Below are 16,181 nucleotides of genomic sequence, written 5' to 3' on the forward strand. Positions count from 1 at the left end.
GGAAGTCAATGAGACCAGAAACTGTATGATTACTGATATTCTTCTAAATATCAGAAAAACGGCTGAATGGATTAGAAAACGGTAAAACCCAACTCTTTAACTCTGGGGGAGTTGTAAAATGAGCTTATTTCCAAAAAAAAGTGGAGTATCCCTTTAAGAGCAACAATGGAGGAAGAGCTCAGATCTAAAATGAACTGAAAATAACAGATGACTTTTTCTCCTCAGTGCTGGAGAATAAAGAAATGCAGGCTGTCCAGATTATGGGTGAGAATCCATCAAAAATGAACAAAGTAAAGGCCGTTGTACACCGAGTCCGAAATTTTCATATGCGTTTTTTTTTTCTTTTTTTTTCGTATTCCTGATTTGGTGGCTCTGAATCATCAAGACATCATTCAAACTCCTTTTAAACTCCTTGCGAAAAACACAGAAAATCAAATCCGATTCGATTTTTTTAATGGCGGACGAAAGTTTCGTAGGCAGTGTGCAAGCGCGATTGACATAACGTGAGGTCGTATTTATTTTTTGAAGTGCGTAAAAATTCGGTAAATTTAAACTGAGTCAATTTCGGACGTGAATTTCAGACTCGGTGTGCAAGGGCCTTAACAGGATGGTTTTGAAGATGTATTGTGCTAATTGGCTTCTGAAGATTGTTTCTCCAATCATCTCCTCATCAATTATTTAGTATTTCCATCCTATCTGTCCTTTCCTTCTGTTGATTAACAGCGGTGTATAATGAGTTTACCTGTGTACTCTGGAAAGCAGATACTTAAGGGAGATTTCTTAATTTTCTCCTCAAATATGTCCTTCTTGTTGAGAAAGAGAATGATGGAGGTGTTTGTGAACCATTTGTTGTTGCAGATGCTGTCAAACAGCTTCATTGACTCATGCATGCGGTTCTGCAGAAAAAAAAAACATCATTTACACACAGATTTTTTCAGTTTTGTCAAATTTAACTCACAAAATTGTCTCCAAACTATAGCTGAGTAAACCCCCATACACACTCTCTCAGGCGCTCTAATCCACATGTAATCACACTCGAAGAGCAAAATCAGAATATGAAGTCAGATATAAACAGAAACGTAAAGAAAAGAAAAGAAAGGAACAGCAAAAAAGCCAGAAAAGGAAAAAAAAACATATTCCGCTATCTGAAGAATGAATTACTCATCTCATACAGTGAATCTTATGTTATTTATAAAGGGAAAAGTGTAAAGATACATTGTCCTTATTTCCATATGTGACTAATAAATGATTATTCTGCTCATTATTTGTTTGTCATCTGAATGGTAATGAATTCAGAGTTGGAAGCAGTGACTCTCTCTTTGATGCGTCCGGTCATTTCAGGAGCAAACGAGGTCAGACGATTAGAAGTTGTGGTTTTGGAAAGAAATTTAATGACTGAAACTGGCATATTTCAGAAACAAGCACACAAGCAAACACTATTCGTTCGTTTCATTCGTTGAATGAACCAAATGACTCATTTTGATGAACGAGTTCGAACAGAACAGAGCAAGGTGAGCATTTGAGCTTATAAAACTTAAACTTTGTAATATATTTATTAAATGAGCGATCATTTCACTTGATAAGACCCTTATTCATCGTCTGGAATCGTTTAAAGGCCTTTGAACAGTTTGCAGTTTGCACTGAAACTGTCTTTTGGACCTTGAACCGTTTGGTTCCCATTGAAGTCCATTATATGGAGAAAAATCCTGGAATTTTTTCATCAAAAACCTTAATTTCTTTTCGACTAAAGAAAGAAAGACATGGACATCTTGGATGAAATGGAGGCGAGTAAATTATCAGCAAAAGTTTTTTGAAAAGTGAATCATCTACAAAAAAAGATGATCTGAATTGTTTTCATCCATACAATGAAAGTCAAAGAGGTCCAAAACAATATCTGACCCCATTGGTGTAGAATATTTGTTGAAATGATTTCATTTCTAGGTGAACTATCCCTTTAAATTACCGCGAGGCGCAACATAAACCCTACTGCTTCCAACTCTTTTTAGTATGCACTTCAACGATAATTTCATACCTGTGGAAGGGCCGTCTGTAGAGCTGGGCTGGATTGTTTAGCGATTGCTTAGAGAAGAAAGCCGATGGCGAGAGATGACAGGAGAGCAGCTGAGATGTTTTGAAGGAGAGACGCAGATGCAGAGGTGGCCGCTGGAGGCCACAGGAGCAGCTGAGCGGAACCGGACATGCACCAGAACCCAACACTTCACTCACATTTCCCACCCCCAGATACCACTGCTGTTCAGACTCACGTACATTTACACACACACACACACACTGAAATGCTAAACAATAGTCTAGCAATGCAGAATCGTCCCATACATGAAGAAAGGAACAGCTCTAAACAGACGAAAAAAGTCTCACACAGGTCAAACTTAAAAGGAGCGCAGAGTGTTTGAAGGAAATAAACGTATGTTTTCTTGTTGAAATGGAGGAGGAAAGGGCACAGGGTGCACAGGAGGAAATTTGGGACAGAATGTCAGAAGACAAACGCGAGAGTGTGTATTCATAGAATCTGTGTTTATCTCTGTCCGTTTGTTTCGCCAGGACTTTCTTGCAGAATAATTACAGAATCCGTCTTCTCTTTTTATCACTTCCAGATGAATACGGGCGTGTGAGAGTTGCTCTATTTATGGGTGTCCTCTTTTCTAGCCATAAAAGCCCTCCTATATCCAAAACACATCACTGTAAATCTCTCTGATGTTGTAAAAATTCTCTTATCGGAGTTTGTCGAGAGAGAGTGTGTCTAGGCAGATCTGAGGCCTGTGACTCATCACACCTGCCACGGTCACAAAACCAACCGATTGTGTGGGGAAACAAATAATTATGTGTTTCTTCTTTTAAAGGACACTGTAAAAATGTTCATAGACCTTAACAATAAGTTTGTATGGCTTTTTGTGTTGAATTTTATGTAAACATATTGCCATTTACAAGTTTTAATTTGCCTATATACATTTAAAAAAAACTTAATTACTTAAAAAAAGTTAAGAGTTTCCTTCATTTAGTTATTTCTATTTATTATTTAATATTCCCATTTCCATTTGATAACATTAGTTAACATTAACAAAACTTTTAAATTAATAGTAAATCATTTGTTAATCTTAGTTAATGTAACTATATCATTAAAAAAAAAAAACTTGAACAAAACTTGAACATTATTTAATGGCCCTGAGATAACATGAATTAACAATGAACTAACATTAATGAAGATTGATTACAATAGGGTTTCATGAACCCCTAATAAACATTGTAAAAACAATTAGGGAACTAATGGGAACTTATTGAGTTGTTACCATTTTATCCCAGGAAAGTACTTGTTGTCTTAAACTAATGACAACATCACAAGAACACCTAGAAGACGGCCAGTGTTAGCAAAAACAAAAACAAAACAAAAAAACTAGAAAAATGTTGAACCTTTGTGACCACATGGGAACTCCAGCACTCTGAGAACCCATTATATGCAGTTATTTAGTATGGGATAGGCATTTGTAACACAGACATAATACTCAAAGCTATGCCGTTATTTGACTTGTCCAAGTAATTGGACTGAAGTGCCCGTGCCGTCAGATCACTTACACGAGGTAAAAACAATATAAATACTGTTCGTTTTCTCACACAAACCACTCGTTTCGAGTCTTAGGCCATCAATGTGTACTTACATTTACGAGTCATTAAATCATGTTTAATTTGGACTTCTCTGTGCATGCTCTTTGAGGTGGTGACCATAGACCTCCATTATATGACTGATAGACAAACGGTTTGACCGAAAAATATCAAAATTGAAAATACTGTGGAAACAAAGACACCTACATTTTGGATGCACTTGAGGTAATCTAAAACATACCAAAAATGTATTTCAAAGTGAACTATCCCTTTAAATATTAGTAAAACCCACAGACAGTTGTAAAGGATGACCAACAGTCATTATTATATAAACCTAGTGTATTTGAACCTATAGTGAAATGTATTTTGTAACAGTAAGTTTGTTAAAACTTTGGAATAGAAATACAGTTATCAAATATTCTTATTTATTCATTATTGATGATGACTATTTCTAAGAATTTTACAGTATGCAAAAGATGACACATACACAGTATACACATTACCGAATACGCCGCTTAGTTAGTTCATAATGGAGGCTGATTTCTAAATGCCACTGACCTTAAACATTTCTAAAAACCAGCTATTTAGAGGTCCGTGGCCCTTATTTAATTATAAGGCCGTGGATGATCACACAGCACACTTTTATCATGGTCACATGATTGTGATTACAGTGTTTTGATCAACTTGAAGATAATTATGTCAGCAGAGGATTTGTGATAAACATCTCATCTGAGGCAACTTACAAAGGAGGAAACATGTTCAAATACCCATGAATAATTTTTCCTAGTTTGTTAGGTGTGCAAAAAGTATATTTGAAACACAGTGCACGTGCAATTATTTATGAGCCTGTGTGTGTCAGACTCAGAGCATAAGCACAGAGCATAAACTCAAAGCATAATGTGCATTTAGTGCTCACCGTGGTCTCGTCTTCATGGAGCACCTGGTCGTATCCACTCAGAGCCACACAGAAGATAATGGCAGTCACATCCTCAAAACAGTGGATCCATTTCTTCCTCTCCGACCTCTGACCTCCCACATCAAACAGCCTGAGAAGACACCACAGTCACAATAATGCACTGCATCTCACACTACCATTAAAAAGCTTGGGGTTAGTAAGATTTGTTTTTTGAAGAAAGTAATGGAGTCATATAATACTTTTTACTGTTTTTTTCGTTTCCTTTAGTGTGTAATGTATTTGTTTGTGCATGTGTTTATTTTATCTAATGGAGAACAGTGACCCAGATCTGCCTAAAACAACAGATATTACTTCCTCAATGTACAAGTCACAATGTGAAAGATTTGCATAATTCCTGTCTAAAGGCATACGCGAAGAAGGAAGGCGAGGTTTCAGGGTGTGTTTGGATGTGAAAGCAAACCCGAGGTTAAGATGTGTTTATAAAGCTGTTCCTGAGCAGTACAACTCAGTGTTTGCTTGTGGAAAGCACATTTTATGAAGGAAAGCTTCCTGAACCTGGGACTGGGAGAACACAACGCAGACTGCTTCCCACTATCAAACGTTCTGCTTATGTTGTGTTTGCAAAGTTAATTTCAATCGAACGGCTTGAACATCCGCATTTTCACAATCCGACTCATATTAACTGTGTGTTTACAAACCCTATAGAAGCCTTGGAAGCTGAAGCTCGCGATTACGGTAAGGGCTGTCACGTTTCCGACACACACTTCATAGGTTGTGACCAATTACAATGGTAAAAACGATATAAATACTGTTCGTTTTCTCACACAAACCGCTCGTTGCGTGTCTTAGGCCATCAATGTGAACTTCTATTTATGGGTCATTAAATCATGTTTAATTTGGACTTCTCTGTGCATGCTCTTTGAGGTGGTGACCATAGACCTCCATTATATGACTGACAGACAAGAACGGTTTGACCTAAAAATATCAAAATTTAAAATATTGCGGAAACAAAGACACCTACATCTTGGATGCCCTTGAGGTAAGATAAAACATATCAAAAATTAATTTCAAAGTGAACTTTCCCTTTAATAATGCATAGTATATGAAAAATAATGTGTTTTTTGAACATCAAAGCATGTTAGCTATTCTATTTCAGCCAATGAAAATAATGAACTTTTAAAATAGTATTATATGAGCCATTTAAAGGGTTAGTTCACCCAAAAATGAAAATTAAGTCATTAATTACTCACCCCCATGCTGTACCAACCCCGTAAGACCTTCGTTCATCTTCGGAACACAAATAAAGATATTTTTGATTGAATCTGAGGGCTGGATCACTCTTCCATAGACAGCCTGAGGGACTGCCTCTTGACAGCCCAGAAAGTCATTAAAAGAAAAGGTTTAAATATTCCATGTGCCTACAGTGGCTCAACTATAACTTTATCAAGCGACGAGACTACTTTTTGTGCGAAAAAAAACCCGTAAATAACGACTTTATTCGACTTTCCATTACTTCCTTATGGGCGCATGCGCGAGAACTGAGACGAGACCGTTCTTCTTCGACTACCTTTTGTTACCGGCTGCTCACCGCTTAGGAGTTTTACCGCCCCCTACCGTATAAGATGACGTACTGCTTGTAAACAGAACGTTTTGCGCCTCCGGCTATATCAGTACGTCATCTTATACGGTAGGGGGCGGTAAAACTCCTAAGCGGTGAGCAGCCGGTAACAAAAAGTAGTCGAAGAAGAACGGTCTCGTCTCAGTTCTCGCGCATGCGCCCATAAGGAAGTAATGGAAAGTCGAATAAAGTCGTTATTTACGTTTTTTTTTTTCGCACAAAAAGTAGTCTCGTCGCTTGATAAAGTTATAGTTGAGCCACTGTAGGCACATGGAATATTTAAACCTTTTCTTTTAATGACTTTCTGGGCCGTCAAGAGGCAGTCCCTCAGGCTGTCTATGGAAGAGTGATCCAGCCCTCAGATTCAATCAAAAATATCTTTATTTGTGTTCCGAAGATGAACGAAGGTCTTACGGGGTTGGTACAGCATGGGGGTGAGTAATTAATGACTTAATTTTCATTTTTGGGTGAACTAACCCTTTAATACTTTTATTCAGTAATAATTCACATTGAATTGATCAAGTGACAGTAAAGTTAAATATTTATAATGTTTAAAATGAGTTATTTCAAATAAATGCAGCTCTTTTTTATTCATCGTAGAATATAGAAAATACAGCATATTAGAGTGATTTCTGAAGGATCATGTGACACTAAAGACTGGAGTAATAATGGCTACTGAAAATCCAGCTTTGCCACAAAATAAATAAAATACATTCAAACGGAAAACAGTTGTTTAAATGAATAACATTTCATAATATTACCATTTCCCTGTATTTTTTATATAAAAAAAAGAAATAAATGCTACCTTTCTGAGACTTCCTTCAAAAACATTTTAAATATTTCCACTCCCAAACTTTTGAACGACACAGCTAACGTGATGTTTTCTCCTCAAAAACTTCCCTAAAGCGAAATGATTATCCATTAAAACAAAATTTTTACAAAGTAGTTGCCAAAATTGATGTCTTAATGGGGTTGGTTCGGGGACTTGTTTTTAATGACCCAACAAGTTTGATTTAACCATTTAAATATGAGGAAAGAACAAAACACTAAACTTGGTTAAGGTATTCATCTGACAAAATTATTCTGCAAAAAATTACATTTCATTACATACATTGACTACTTGCATGACAGTCTGGCCAAAAATGACGTCCACACAAGTTGGCATGTTTTATAACGTTATCACAAATAAAACGGCTACCTCCAAGCACAACTACGCAACAGGATTACAAAATCTTTAAAACAGAATTAAATTAAAAATCATCACTTTTCGCCACTACTCTGCATTTTATTATATAACAATATGCTATAAAAGCCCTTAATCTTAAATCTGTAATGATTTCCATTCAATATTATGAGTGGATCTGTCATTCAGATGCTAGTATCAGCTTGAAAACATGTGTTTCTGTTTCTAAACCCTAGTTTCTGCCATAACAGTATGACGTCTTGTTAAATCTGTCTTCAGAATAATGTGGCAGCTCTGTCTGTCCAACCCCATCAACACTTTTTATTTTAGTCTTCTATTTTCACAGGCTATAAGAAAAAAAAAACCTGTGAATAAGGAGCTGATATGAAGTGAGAGAATGGCAGTGTTTGGAGATAAGCATCTCGAAGCATAATCACGGTCTATAACCACTTCAGCTGTAATGCGAGAGTTAAAAACACTTTTTGCTGAAAAGAGTCTGCGTACACATATATTAAATCAGACTATTTTATCTAGCCATGGCCTGATTATGATTCATGAATGAGTGAAAAGGATAACAACTGTAGTACTCTAACAGCCAGAGAGAGACACGCTGTACCTTAACACACCAATCAGTCTCACCTGAAGTGCAGATTCTTAAAGGTGAAGTGGGTTTCTACAATCCCGGTGGTCTTCACTCGAGTTCGCAGAATGTCCTGCTCTGTGGGCTGGTAGTCTGCAGCACCGATCCGATCTAAACTGTCTAAGTAACTGGAGGAAGAATGAAAGACAGCTTGTTAGGACCCACAGTTTTCCACAGAGTCTGAGAAACTGTCATTCACATGAAGAATAAAAGTCTCTTGAGATACTAGTAACTTCTCAACCATGAATATCCAAAAGTTGCTGCTGTTTTTCTCAAATCATAAAAGCATCAGTCTCTTAAGAGATTGTGGGGTGAATTCACTAAACAATGCTGCATTTCAGTGCAAAAAACGTATATTTTATTCACTAATCAGCCACAAAATATCTTAATCAAGTGTTAAAATCAGTAACTGTCATTTTATAATATATATATATATATATATATATATATATATATATATATACACAAAATAATTGTATATATATATATATATATATATATATATAATTGTGTGTGTGTGTGTGTGTGTGTGTGTGTGTGTGTACATATATATATATATATATATAAAATAAAGTAACTGTCATTTTATAATATATATATATATATATATATATATATATATATATATATATACAGTATATATATACACACAAAATAATTATATATATATAATTGTGTGTGTGTGTGTGTGTACATATATATATATATATAAAAAAAATTAATATTAATATAATTATTTAATTATTAATATAATTTATATATATATATATATATATATATATACACAATTAATCTCGATTAATCACATCCAAAATAAAAGTTTGTGTTTACATAATACAGTATATGTGGGTGCACTGTGTATAATTACTTTGTGTATATATATATATATATATATATATATATATATATATATATAAATACACACACATGCATGTATATTTAAGAAAAAATATTATTCATATATAAAATATTTATATTTATATATAATATAAATTATATATAAATCTATATACAGTATATACATGAAAATATTTCTTAAATACATACAAGCAAGTGTGCATAATTATATAAAATAATTATACACAGTGCACCCACATATATTATGTAAACACAAACTTTTATTTTGGATGCGATTAATCGTTTGACAGCCCCAAAAAAAAAAAAAATCCATGTACATTTGGCTTATAGTTTGCACATTATTTATTTACTTTTTAAAAAAAACCTGCTATTTACCTAGCACAACTAACACACTGTTTATTGTGTTTACCATGACATTTGTAATTCATCAGTAATTATGATATTATAATCAGGCACATGCTAGACCATATTAGAATGATTTCTGAGGGATCGTGTAACACTAAAAACTGGAGAATAGGTCATATTTTAAAACATATAGAAAATTGATAAATCAAAATATTATTTCACAATATCACTGTTTCATTGTATTGCTGAGCATATGAGACTTTAAATACTTAGGATATGTTATATGTTGACAGATTCTCATTTATGTTAGCTCTGACTGAAAAACGATTGCTTTTCGTGTAATAGTGAGTGTCAACAAAACAAATGAGAGTCCATCCCTACTAAAGACAAAATCATAAACGCAGAACAGTCAATCAGACTCTAGGACTATGAGTCAAAATAAAACATGAAACATTCTTCTTGTGCCACTCACAGCTGACACATTTACACACAAGATACCTCTTCAAAAACACAACAGTGATGCGATCAGACCGGAAGAACCGAACCTGATTTTCAACAATGTGTGATGTATATTCTCTAAGGCTGTGGATGTCATTTATCTTCCAGATGAATATGTGTGCTTCCAAATTGGATGCCAGTTGAATTGAAGGTTGAGTACCACGAGACGCCCAAACATCCATCAAAGCATCTGGCTGGTAATACTGGTAGAGATAGACATCTAATGGATGATTACATCAAAAATGCAATTTCAAAAATGTTTTGACACATTTAGAGGAAAATGACTGCAGCTGGAATTTCAGATCAGCTCGATTTTTCATTTTGTGTCTTGTGTAATTATATCTTGTATGCTTCGGTGTATCTGCTCTTGCTTTTTTATTTTGTTTGCCTAGCTCTTTCTTTCTCGTCTCCCTTCCTTTCCTGTCCATCTGTGGCATTGAGATGTTCCAGTCGAAGGTTTCCTTGGTTGCGGCAGAATTCTGTAGTGAAATGTGAACATTCATCTGTCACTACTGTCTTCAGTGCTCAACGACAACAAAGTCCCTTTAAGAAAAGTCAGTTCACTCAACGGGCATTGGATATTTCCCCTTATCCAACTTATTTTTAACATAAAAGCGAGCATGGCCATTCGTAAATTGAATTTTTTTAGCCGTACAAAACAGCTTATGTGGTAACCGTGTTATGTGTTACCGTTAATGCTTATTGATATTGCAAACTGGTATTTCTTATATTATTTGAATGTATTGTCTCAATTGTAAACACACTGAGTTTATAGTACAAATAGTTTTACCATTTACCACTTTGTTATTCTTCAAGTTATTTCACTATACTGTAGCGACTAATGAATTGAAAGTTTCACACTTTCAAAGGACATATAGCTTACTTCTGCATTGAACAATAAGGTGACTAGCAACATAGATATAGTATAGGTCTCAACTTAAAGGGATACTCCACTTTTTTTGGAAATAGGCTCATTTTACAACTCCCTCAGAGTTAAACAGATGAGTTTTACCGTTTTCGAATGTATTCAGCTGATTTTCTGATATTTAAAAGAATATCAGTAACCAGTTTCTGGTCTCATTGACTTCCATAGTAGAAAAAAAATATACTATGGAAGTCAATGGGACCAGAAACTGTCTGGTTACTGATATTCTTCTAAATATCAGAAAATCGTCTCAATGGATTTGAAAACGGTAAAACTCATCTGTTTAACTCTGAGGGAGTTATAATATGAGCCTATTTCCAAAAAAAAGTGGAGTATCCCTTTAAATCTACTTAATTGGGACCGAAATATCTAAAACTGTTGGTCAAGATTACATGGCAGTGACATATTAGATTTAAATCGGTCAACAATATCTTCATACTGTAAATGTTTCTTCTCTAGCTCAAATCACGCTTTAAAAACCCTATATTCTTCAGGTTTGTGCAGCTGGTGTGCAAAACAAGTCTATCACAATTGCAAATGGCACTAAAAGGAGGGATGCCAGATATTAAGCGTTACAGTTTCTCACATTCATTTTTCTACTACAAGTTATCCATCTTTCCCCCTTGGCTACACGTCCAGCCTTCTGACCTCATAACCTCCCTTGCACCAAAGGACGCATCACTAAACACTAAATCATGATAAACAGCAGTTAAATCTCTGATAATGATGTGAAATTCCCTGTGCCAAGTCTCCACAGATGTAGAGACATGGAGCCAAAATCACACACAGGCTGAAATGGATATAAGGCCTGAAATAGGGGAGAGAATAGGACTGAAAAAATAACAATAGCACAGGGGGACAAGGTCTATGTCATGTGGTCCAAAAGTCTCAGACCACTGGGAAGATCTGGGAAACAAAATCTATTTTTAACCTGGCAATGAACAGAAAGTTTTAGCATTTTAAAAAGGGCAAATGGTCAGAAATTCTTGCTTCTGTTAAAACACAATGCCCCTTTGACCATTCTTAAATGCTGAAGGTGAACGTGCAAGATGTTCCAGGATCAACAATATTCTAATCAACCAATCAGATTTGAGGGACAAGTTCACATGTTTATGTCAATTTTAAGCTTACAACCAGGGTTAGGTGCCCCTACATCAGTGTTATTCCAGCCCGTTCTCATCCCAAGGCGTCGTATACTGACGCTTTTGACATTTCGTCTACATCCAACGCACATCGCATTCGCACCCTTTAGCGTCAATATGAGAACGCAGATATATATGGGCCAGAAGGCGCCTCCTAGTGGTCTAACCCTAACCCTAAACCTACCCATAACCAAACAAAGCTCTGTGTGTGTTATATTGACGCTAAAGGGTGCCATGTGCGTTGGATTTAACACAGTCTCATCCCAAGACGTCATATAACTGACGTCTTGGGACGTCTTTTGACCATACGTCAACATCGGCCGTTTTAGGGTACCCTTTAACGTCAGTTACATGACGATCCTGGGACGTCATACAACTGACGCTTTACCTTTAACGTCAGTTAGGTGACGGGGTAGGTTTAGGTCTGGGGTAGGGTTAGGATCCGATAACGTCATCTAACCGACGTTAAAGGGTACCCTAAAACGGCGGATGTTGACGTATGGTCAAAATGGACGTCAGTTATATGACGTCTTGGGATGAGACTGCGCTGTTGGATTTAGACGAAATTTCAAAATTGTCACTATATGACGCCCTAGGATGAGAATGCTGGTTATTCACATATTATTTTCCCTCTGATTTTGGGGATAAGTTTGGCAGGGTTAGGTTTAGGGTACATTTCTGGACAAAATGTGTTGATACATGAACAAATCTTGCTTGGCAAAGTCACAGTGATACAGGTTTTACACACAAATTATTATAATAAAAAAAATATATATATGTCTGAACCCACTGTATATTGTCAGCCATATATGAAAACAATATAAAAAGCTTTAGAAAGAAACCTCATTGTGTATTTTGCATATTTCTCTTCTTATGGTTCACTACACTGACTATAGGGGGTGCTGTTGCTGTGACTGGATCAGTTGTATCAATGTTTATGAGTGCCACTTTTGGCTTGAGGGATCACTTAGTCAGTGGCACTTAATCTCAGGTTCTTTCAAGTCTACCTGACACAGTATGTACTCAAGTATGAACTTCTCTCATAGTACGCAGTCTCAAATGGGACATCAGGTGAACAGCACTAATAAGGATGATTGTATACGGACACATTCTCTTCTCTTTGAGAGTATAAGTGCTGTCTCTCTCTCTCTGGGCCACGTTCCTTTGTGACCTGTATCTCCTGGTTGTGCATGCGTCCCTCTCAGCATATTTTGTCTATTAACAAATAGCAGATTTAAGACGGCTATGTTAACTGAGGATTTCCATAAGCTTTTTTTAGAAAGCAACTCCGCACTGGCCAGATAAAACCACTATAAGCGCCACAGTATTCTTACATTACATTTGACTAAAGGCAAATTTCTCTAGAGTCATGGCTCAGAGACAGGTACGAGTGTTGCCTTTGGGTGAGAGTAAAAAATCTTGGGATGCAAAAGAAAATTGTCTGAAATAGTTCTTGAAATTCAGTATTTATTTAGATATATATATATATTAAAGCTGCAGTCTGCGTTTTTCCTCTTTGTCGCCATCTCTGTTCAAAATCTGCAATTGCAGTCATTCGGGGAATTATCAACTTTATGTGAGTTGTAGTTCAACACCCTCGATACGGCACAGGGTGGATGAACACAATGTTTAAGGAGAGTTATCATATCACCCAAAACCGTGCAAATTATACTTTGTTCTCAAAATTGTTAATCATAATAACGTAAGCAAGCGTTGCGTGACTACTGTAATGTCCTTCCGATCTGTATCCTTGTTTTTGCATGGGCCGTTTGCCGTCTCTTTTTTTCAGTAGCCACTCCGAAGTCCGAACGAAGTCTTTAGCATTTTACAGCGGGTGAATCTGTTGTCACTGGTGATTGTCGTTTGAACCTTTCTGGATCCGCCATCAAATTAATACGTTTAATTATATCAAGTGCTGTGAGAAAAGGCTATAAATCTCCACCTCCAACATCCTCACACGCAATATAGCTTATACTAGCCGAGACTCTTCTTTATGTGTACAGACGTGACGTAATGACGCACAGACATGCTCGAATCTCCCATGGAAATCCACTAGTACTGGAGTTAAAAACATTAACAAGCTTAACGCTTTGAATCGAGCTATGGCAAGCAGATAGTTTTGAACACTGGCTGGTTGTGTATTTTCTCGTATTTTTGAATCATTTTTAACCCCAAAAAGCTACGGACCGCAGCTTTAAATTATTATTTTTTTAAATATAAAAAAATATATAATATATAATTAAGTATATATATATAATTTCAACTCCTTGAGCTTAGTTGCCTGTACACTCTAAAAAATGCTGGGTTGTTTTAACCCAATTTTGGGTCAAATATGGACCAACTCAAACATTGGGTTAAAAATGTGATTTAAAAACGTAACCCAATGGCTGGGTTTGTCCATATTTGACGCAAAATTGGGTTAAAACAACCCATCATTTTTTAGAGTGTACTGTAGATGCAGAGGATATATTCAGTAAGGAAGTAAAATAGTTGTATTTTATGTAGAAGTACGTGTGCGCAAGTGCATTTTGTCATTCGCAACAGGACAACTGTTTTTTTTTTTTTTTTTTTTTTTTTTTCTCACCCACCTCCACCCCCCCTCTTCCGAGGACAACTTTATCTATATATACATATATACATACATACACACACACACATATATATATATATACACAGGACAGATACAGAAGCTTTTTTTTTTTTTTTTTTTCAACTGTTTTGAAACAGTTGAACTGTTTTGATCTCATATGCACTTAATGCCCTGATGTTGTTCTGTGGAGTAGCTGCATGTACTATTATACATCTTTTATAAATATGACGTTACTATGTGGACTTTACTCTGCTGTTTTAGGCCTAATGGACATGCGGGCAGGGTTGTGCTGTAGGGTTTCTTCACTTCTCTCTTTTTAGTATGGAAAACTCGTATCTCTCTACCACTCAGGCTGCTTGCCAGCTCTGCCCTTCCCCCGTCTCTCTCTCTCTCTCTCTCTCTCATACACCATCTTTCTTTCTTTCTCCCTCCCTCTGTTTCCTGCTGCTGCTTGAGTGCTCTGCCTGGCAACACTTCTCAGCGGCCAGCCTGCTGTCTGCTGCTCCCCATCACGGAGAGAGAGAGAGACAGACTGAGAGAGACACAGAAAGATGTGCAAGAAAAAAAGAACAACAGAACATTGGAGACATGTACGGTGGTAACAAAAAGGTTTGGAAATTCAGGGTGTTGCAAGAATGTCAAAATGAGCCATTATTAACAATATCATGTAGAGTCTGGTATTGCCTCTGACCTCTGGAATTACGGTACTGTTGCATAAAGGGATATTACATTTTTGTCCATATAATGACATTCATTAGGATACACTCTAAAAATTTCTGGGTTGTTTTAACCCAACTTTGGGTCAAAAATGGGGAAACCCAGCCATTGCGTTAAATTTTTAAATTACATTTTTAACCCAAAGTTTGGGTTTGTCCATATTTTACCCAAAAGTTGGGTTAAAACAACCCAGCATTTTTACTGTACATATATATATATATATATATAAAGGGCTGTCAGTTAAACACGTTATTAACGGTGTTACCGCAAACCATTTTAACGGCGTCAATTTTTTTATCGCGCAATTAGCGTTCTTTTTGGCCAAGCAAATTTTGTAATTATTTTCACATGCTTTTGCAACAGGACGTCTTTTTGGCCAAGCAAATTTTGTAATTATTTTCACATGCTTTTGCAACAGGCGCTGCGCCATGAAACCTATTCATTTCAATGGCTTGCGCCGCGCTAGGACGTTTTGTAGCTTCGCCGACCAAAGCGCAAGCGGATCTAGCTAAACAGGAGACTAAACAACAGGCACGCCACAAACACTTGTTTAGGCTCGCGCGACGGCCAAATAGTTGGTTAACGTTATGTTTTGAATGGATGGCGAGTGCAAGACGCCGAATTGGATGCCAATAAGACCTCGTCAGTATTTCTTTCACCCATTTATTGATGGACAGTGTTACATTGTGTGAGAGATTATTTGCTTCAAGTGAGAATTCTAGTGTGAATTTGAATACAGTATGTCAATGTTGTTTTCAATAAAAAAACAATTGCACAAAGCAAGTCGATCCACTTTTCCATGTTGATAAGAGCATTAAATTAAAAAAAAATAATGGAACAAAAATAAATCAAGAATCAAGAGACATTTAGAACAGATTAAAATGTGTGATTAATCGCAAGTTAACTATGACATTAATGCGATTAATCGCGATTAAATATTTTAATCGTTTGACAGCACTAATATATATACTGTATATATATAATTACCAGTATCTCTCATTGTTGAGAAAGTTTCTTGACAATGACTGACCTAGTTTGCCAGGATACAAGTTATTTTGATTTTGACAGTAATTCAGTGAACATACACTATGACAACCACAAAAAAATTGAGAATAAGTGAAACTTGCTGCTATA

At 36.1% G+C, this 16,181-nt stretch overlaps 1 protein-coding gene across 3 annotated transcripts in view; it reads right to left on the reverse strand.

Moving 5' to 3' along the window:
- The window catches only part of gnao1a (guanine nucleotide binding protein (G protein), alpha activating activity polypeptide O, a), a 103,610-nt gene that overhangs the window by 11,277 nt on the left and 76,152 nt on the right, over positions 1 to 16,181 (reverse strand). For 2 of the 3 annotated variants that reach the window (XM_039684009.2, XM_039684008.2), the window contains exons 5-7: positions 7,972 to 8,100; positions 4,532 to 4,661; positions 743 to 896 (exon numbers count right to left, since the gene is read on the reverse strand). In XM_039684009.2, coding sequence (XP_039539943.1) covers positions 743 to 896; positions 4,532 to 4,661; positions 7,972 to 8,100 — 413 coding nt within the window. The remainder of the gene's footprint in view (positions 1 to 742; positions 897 to 4,531; positions 4,662 to 7,971; positions 8,101 to 16,181) is intronic. The other variant, XM_039684007.2, reaches the window with a different exon arrangement.

Source organism: Pimephales promelas, chromosome 10 (assembly GCF_988280905.1).
Source record: "Pimephales promelas chromosome 10, fPimPro1.hap1.1, whole genome shotgun sequence".
Lineage (NCBI taxonomy): Eukaryota > Metazoa > Chordata > Actinopteri > Cypriniformes > Leuciscidae > Pimephales > Pimephales promelas.